Source organism: Panulirus ornatus, chromosome 47 (assembly GCF_036320965.1).
Source record: "Panulirus ornatus isolate Po-2019 chromosome 47, ASM3632096v1, whole genome shotgun sequence".
Taxonomy (NCBI): domain Eukaryota; kingdom Metazoa; phylum Arthropoda; class Malacostraca; order Decapoda; family Palinuridae; genus Panulirus; species Panulirus ornatus.
Window position 1 is genome coordinate 1,189,178 of NC_092270.1, and position 5,710 is coordinate 1,194,887.

The 5,710-nt window shown below is 38.4% G+C and overlaps 1 protein-coding gene across 5 annotated transcripts in view; it reads left to right on the top strand.

Annotated features, from left to right (window-relative positions):
- Positions 1-5,710, top strand: part of Naglu (N-acetyl-alpha-glucosaminidase) — a 106,824-nt gene that overhangs the window by 57,658 nt on the left and 43,456 nt on the right. For 3 of the 5 annotated variants that reach the window (XM_071689420.1, XM_071689424.1, XM_071689423.1), the window contains one exon: positions 1,285-4,202. In XM_071689420.1, the coding sequence (XP_071545521.1) occupies positions 1,285-1,457 (173 nt within the window). In that variant the 3' untranslated portion in view covers positions 1,458-4,202. Of the gene's footprint in view, positions 1-1,284; positions 4,203-5,710 lie in introns of those variants that run through there. The other 2 variants (XM_071689421.1, XM_071689422.1) reach the window with 1 other exon arrangement.

Consider the following 5,710-nt stretch of genomic DNA (forward strand, 5'->3'; position numbering starts at 1 on the left):
TGTTTCACATCTAGTTATGTCACATCCACACTAAGTGGCTCCCAGTCTACTGGATATGACATTCATAGCTTATCTGTCCGTGGTATTCACAGTCCATTTGCCTTTGGATTCAACAGTTCCATAATGGTATTCAGTCCATTCATTTAGGCATTCATAATGCATTCATCTTTGTGAGGTTAGTTGGGGTTCAGTTTGAATGGGGAAAACATCATGGAAGTGATGTGTTTTAGATTCCTAAAAGTGGACATGGCAGCAAATGGAGCCATGATAAGTAGTAGAGGTGAGTCATAGTGTGGGTGAGGGGATAAAGGCTCTGGGAGCATTGAGGAATGTGTGGAAAGAGAAGTCACTATATGGGAGGGAGGAAATGGTTATGTTTGAAGATATAGTAGTGCCAGCAATATTGCATGGATGAAAGGCATGAGTTATAATTGAGAATAATACAGAAGTGGGTGAATGTGTTGGAGATGAAATGTGGTGTGAGGAAGGTTAGGTAATAATAAGGCAAGAGAGAGGCTTAATAAGAATATTATGGTTAAGACAGCTGAAGAGGGTGTGCTGGAATGGTTTGGCCATAAGGAAAGAATGAATGTGGAGAGGTTGACAAACTGGATATACATATATATATATATATATATATATATATATATATATATATATATATATATATATATATATATATATATATATGTCAAAAGTGGAGGAAACAAGAAAAAGGAGACCAAACTGGTGATATAATGACAGGGTGGAAAAGATTTTGAGTGCTTAGGGCCTGAGTGTAGGGGAGGATGAAAGGCATGCATGGGATAGGGTGAACCGGAGTTATGTTGTATATGGGGCGACAGCCTAGCAGTGGATTGAATCAGGGCATAAGAAGCAGCCAGGATAAACCACAGAAAAGGCCTTAGGGCCTTGTTGTGGACAGGGGGCTGTTTCAGTGCATTACACATGAAAGCTAAAGAATGGAGGTGAACAAATGAGGCCTTTTCATTGCCTGTTTCTGGCATCACCTTGCTAATACAGGAAAAAAAAAGTGTGAATGACAAGATTGAAAATTTTGTACAATTCTTGTTGAGCCTGAATGTCTATGTACTGTTCTGATTATAGCACTTCTTACCTATTTAGAAAATTGTGTATATTACATATGCCAAGCCTTGAAATTTTCAAGATAATGCTAAATTTTCATTTCTGATATATTCTACTCAACATAATTTTAAGGTTTATTGCAATTTTCTAGCATATTTGCTTTGTTCTTTTCAACTTGCTTTTCTTATTCCTCTTTAGGAGACTCAATTGAAATTGCGTGTCATCTTTATGAAAAATACAGACCAGTCTTTGGCTTACGGCTCCTACAGACCTTCCAGAGGCAGTATTACCGGACGCTCAAGAGAATTGCTATGAAAAAGAACAAGAGGAAGATGAAGAACATGAACAAAGATCATAAGGTGGTGCCTTAATGGAAGGAGGGATCTGAAAACAGTGGTTAAGTAAAACAAAGTATATTAGTTAATGATTAGTGGTGGTGGATGATTTTTCAAAAGTATTAAATGTTATGTAGGACCTGGTTGTGGATAGGGGGCTCTAGTTTCAGTGCATTATTTTATGAGAGCAAATGAGTTCACTCTTTGTCTATTTCTGTTATTATCTCTCTAATTACCTCACATGTATGAGAGAAAATTTTAAAAACAAAGTTTTCATTACAACAGGTAGCTGAGAATAGGAATATATATACTTCTCTGGTATTTGCACTACAAAAAGTTCTCTTACTCCTTCAATTATACCCTATAACTTTCCTATCTTGTGTAATGTTATTGCCAAACAAGATGTGTAGACATGCCAACACATAACAAAACTTATTAGAGTGCATCAAAACCCTTCATCCAGTGTTTCAAATTGTAAAGTTGATGAAGTGAAATGATACTTTTCTCGTTAGGATGCATGCCATATGATTGGGGAGGAAAAGTGTGAATTTAAGGAATATATAGTGCAAGTAGACAAGGTTTATGCATACAAATACATTCAGTAAATGGGAAGTTAATAACTACTGTGAGTTTTTACCATGAAAGTGAACCATTTGTATGAGTAAGGGGGATAAGTGGTTCTCAGTGAAGATTGGTCTAGTTCAGGGATATCTGATGTCAGCATGGCTGTTTAATGCCCTTATTTGTTGGGTGGTATGGAAGGTAAATGCGATGGTCTTATAGGTACTGGCAGGTCTACAGCATATTGAAGGTTGTGGAACATGAGTGATGAATCAGTTAATGTATGTACATGAAATGGCCGTGATGACAGACTCCAGGTAACTCCAGAAGGTGGTGACTGCAACTGAAGTTGTGTGAAAAGAGAGATTTTTGTGTTAGGTAATGAGTTGCAGCATGGGAGGAGAAGGGGGAGACAGGATACTTCAAGCATAAGTCTGAATGAGGAAGAAATGGAATGCTTTAGAACCTGAGAGTGGACATGCCTGTGAATGGAACCATGAAAGCTGAAATGTGTTATTGGGAGGGAGAGGGGGCTTTTAAGGTCTTGCACATTAGAACATAACGAATAAGAGTTCAGTGCCTATTGGGGGCAAAAATGGCCATGCTTGATGGTATAATAAGGTCAACAGTTATGTATGGATTTAAGTCTTGGACCTTTAACATTAATGATAGGAAAAGGGTGGGCATGTTAGAAATAAAATGCCTGAGGGTGATAAGTGGTGCAAGGTAGGTTGATCGTGTAAGGAATGACACTGTAAGTGAGTACAGTATAAATGAGAGATACAACCTCAGTATGCTGATATGGTTCAGATGTAAGGAAAGAACAAGCTAAGAATTATGAATAATACAATGAAAACTTTTTAAAAGATGTAGGGTTTAGAAGAACCAGATGGCAAAGCATAAAATTAATCGAGAAACTTTTTGAAAAAGATGAAAATCATTTATAAGAACATGAGTGGTGGATGAATTGCATAAATGAAAGAAGACATGATTAATATGGACAGCCTACAGAAATTTAAAAAGTTCTATAAGAGAAGAGAATTGTCTAGTGATGGGGCACCATGAATGTAAAACTCCCTCCTTGTTTAGGACAGTAGGTAGTGAACAATCAGGAGGGTATATTGCCAGTACCTCCTACCTGGGTATTGGGAGGGTTACTGACATCTTCATAGTTAGCCAGCTCTTAAGTGGTTGCCAAGTTGCATTCCATTGACCCAAGGTAGCTGTGTTTTCTTTCTGCCTCACTAACCTGTGGACTACTGGCATCCTTTCTACAAACACACAATCACTCCTTGTCATTTGTAATACTTGACTGTACTTGACACACAGCTTTTTCTTTGTCACTCTAGATTTTCCTGCAGTGAGCACTATGCGCTTGCTCTGCCTTTTGGCAAAATGGTAAGAGCAGTAGGTAGAAATAGTCAGTAGGGACATAGAGGCAGGAGCAATAGGTAGAAGTAGTCTGTAGGGTCATTAGATAGTAGTAGTCATTAGGAACACTAGCTAGGAGCCTCTGCAAACCCTGTGCTAGATTGGCCCTCTGCCAGTGGCCTTTTAAGGTTGAGGCACTAAAGGCTAAGAAGTGGTAGTGGAGTCCACTAATTATGGAGACTATATTACTGTGGGCATCCTATTAAGGGAGTTCCTGAAGGGAACAGGCATCAGAGATATAGATAGATAGATAGATAAATAGTTACTACCTATCTATATATCTGATGCCTCTTCCCTCCAAGAACTCCCTCAAGGTGGGTTGCCATGGCAAGTTTCCCATGCTGCTTCTCTGTCTTTAGTGCCTAAAGAAGAGATAAGTGTTGCCAAGTGTTACGTGTGACAAGGAGAGATTGTATGTTTGCGGAAAGAATTCCAGCAGTCCACAGGAGGTTGAGGTAAAGTGAAAAGACAGCCATCACTAACCCTCCTGTTACCCAGGTAGGTAATAATGGTAATATACTTTCCTGGTTGGTGGGAGCCAATCAACTACTACCTACCATAGTTACTTACATGAGTTAAACATGAGAGTAAAGTGGCTGCTCACTCACTGCATAGTATGTTGGGTGACAACATAAATAAACACTACATGCTGTAACACTTACATTCAACATTACATCAAGCTTGTATATGACCTTAAGAGGATATAAAACATCCTCAGATTTTCTCATACCACTTTGTAGTTTCAGCCTTAGCAAGGTAACACTAGAAATAAACAGATAAATGGCCTCATTTACTGACATTCACTAACCTTCTGTATAGAGTGCTGTGAAATCAGTGACCTCATCCTCTTATATAAGAGGATATAAAACATCCTCAGATTTTCTCATACCACTTTGTAGTTTCAGCCTTAGCAAGGTAACACTAGAAATAAACGGATAAATGGCCTCATTTACTGACATTCACTCACCTTCTGTATAGAGTGCTGTGAAATCAGTGCCCTCATCCACAACCTGACTCCATAGACCTTACTGTGGTTTCCTCTGGCCACTTCATATATCCTGGTTCAGCCCATTGACACTGTCACCCATTGTATACCACATCTCACCAATTCAGTCTATGCCTTGCATGCATCACACCTTCCTGCATGTTCTGGCCTTAAACACTTACAATCCAGTATGAAAATCACAGGATAAAATAATAACTATAATTTGCCAACAAATAAAAATATCGCCTTTGACATCAGGCATGTAGACTGAATGAAGAATAATCAACATAACTGTAATCACTAATATGTATGAGCATTTTAGCAGCTTACTGCAGAATATCAGGCACATCAGAGGATGGATGCATCAATAATGAATGCATGTGTAAGATTTAACGTGCAACAGTTGGTAAAATCAAACTCAAAACAGAGTGAGAGATCAACTTGCCCTATGAGCAGTCAGCTGGCATCTGTATGCAAATATTGAATGTGATGTTACTCACAGGTGACAGCATTCATTGAGGTGTGGCAAGAATGTTGGGAGTTTTCCACTTGTAGTCATATTGAAGATTTTTGTGAATCCATGGAGTAAGTCTGACTGTTGTCTTTAATTAAGATAAATGAGAGCAGATGGGATATCGACAATGCATGATATTTTTTTCAACTGTTTTGTTAGCTTCCCGGCGACATCTATGAATAACATTTTGACATACATCAGCTGGAAATTTAACAGTGTGTGTTAAGGTTTAGACTTAAGATGATGGCACATAACATGTTACTACATAATATTATGATAGTATCATGGCCCAATCAGAATATTTTGTAAATTCATCTCAATACCTGCAAATGAAGTGTCAGAATAATGATGAATTCCTTTGGAATGATAAGTTCCTTGTGGAGATTGTACTCCTTTTTGTCCAAAGACAATGATTTACCCTTGCTGAAGGTGACGGTACACTTGCTGTGTAACCACATTCAAGTGGGAGCAGGAGGCTGGCAATCCTCCCTACCATTACTACTTTCCAAAGGAGAACACAATTCAGCTGCTCCATTTTAACCTATACCCAAAGTAGATGCAGCTGAATAAAGTACGTCATCCACACTTAACATGAAGGATGGCAATAAGTGATCTTGTTCACAAATACCTTTGCTGTGTACAGTTTTCAGTCTAATTTCACATTTATGAACTTTTTCCAAGGAGCATTAAAAAGTAATCAGACTAGGCACCATTTTAAGAAACATTACATGGAAGCTGATCCAGGCAATTTCCAGAAGCATCACAGTATCTTTGGGGACTCAAGGGAAGAAAAAGTAA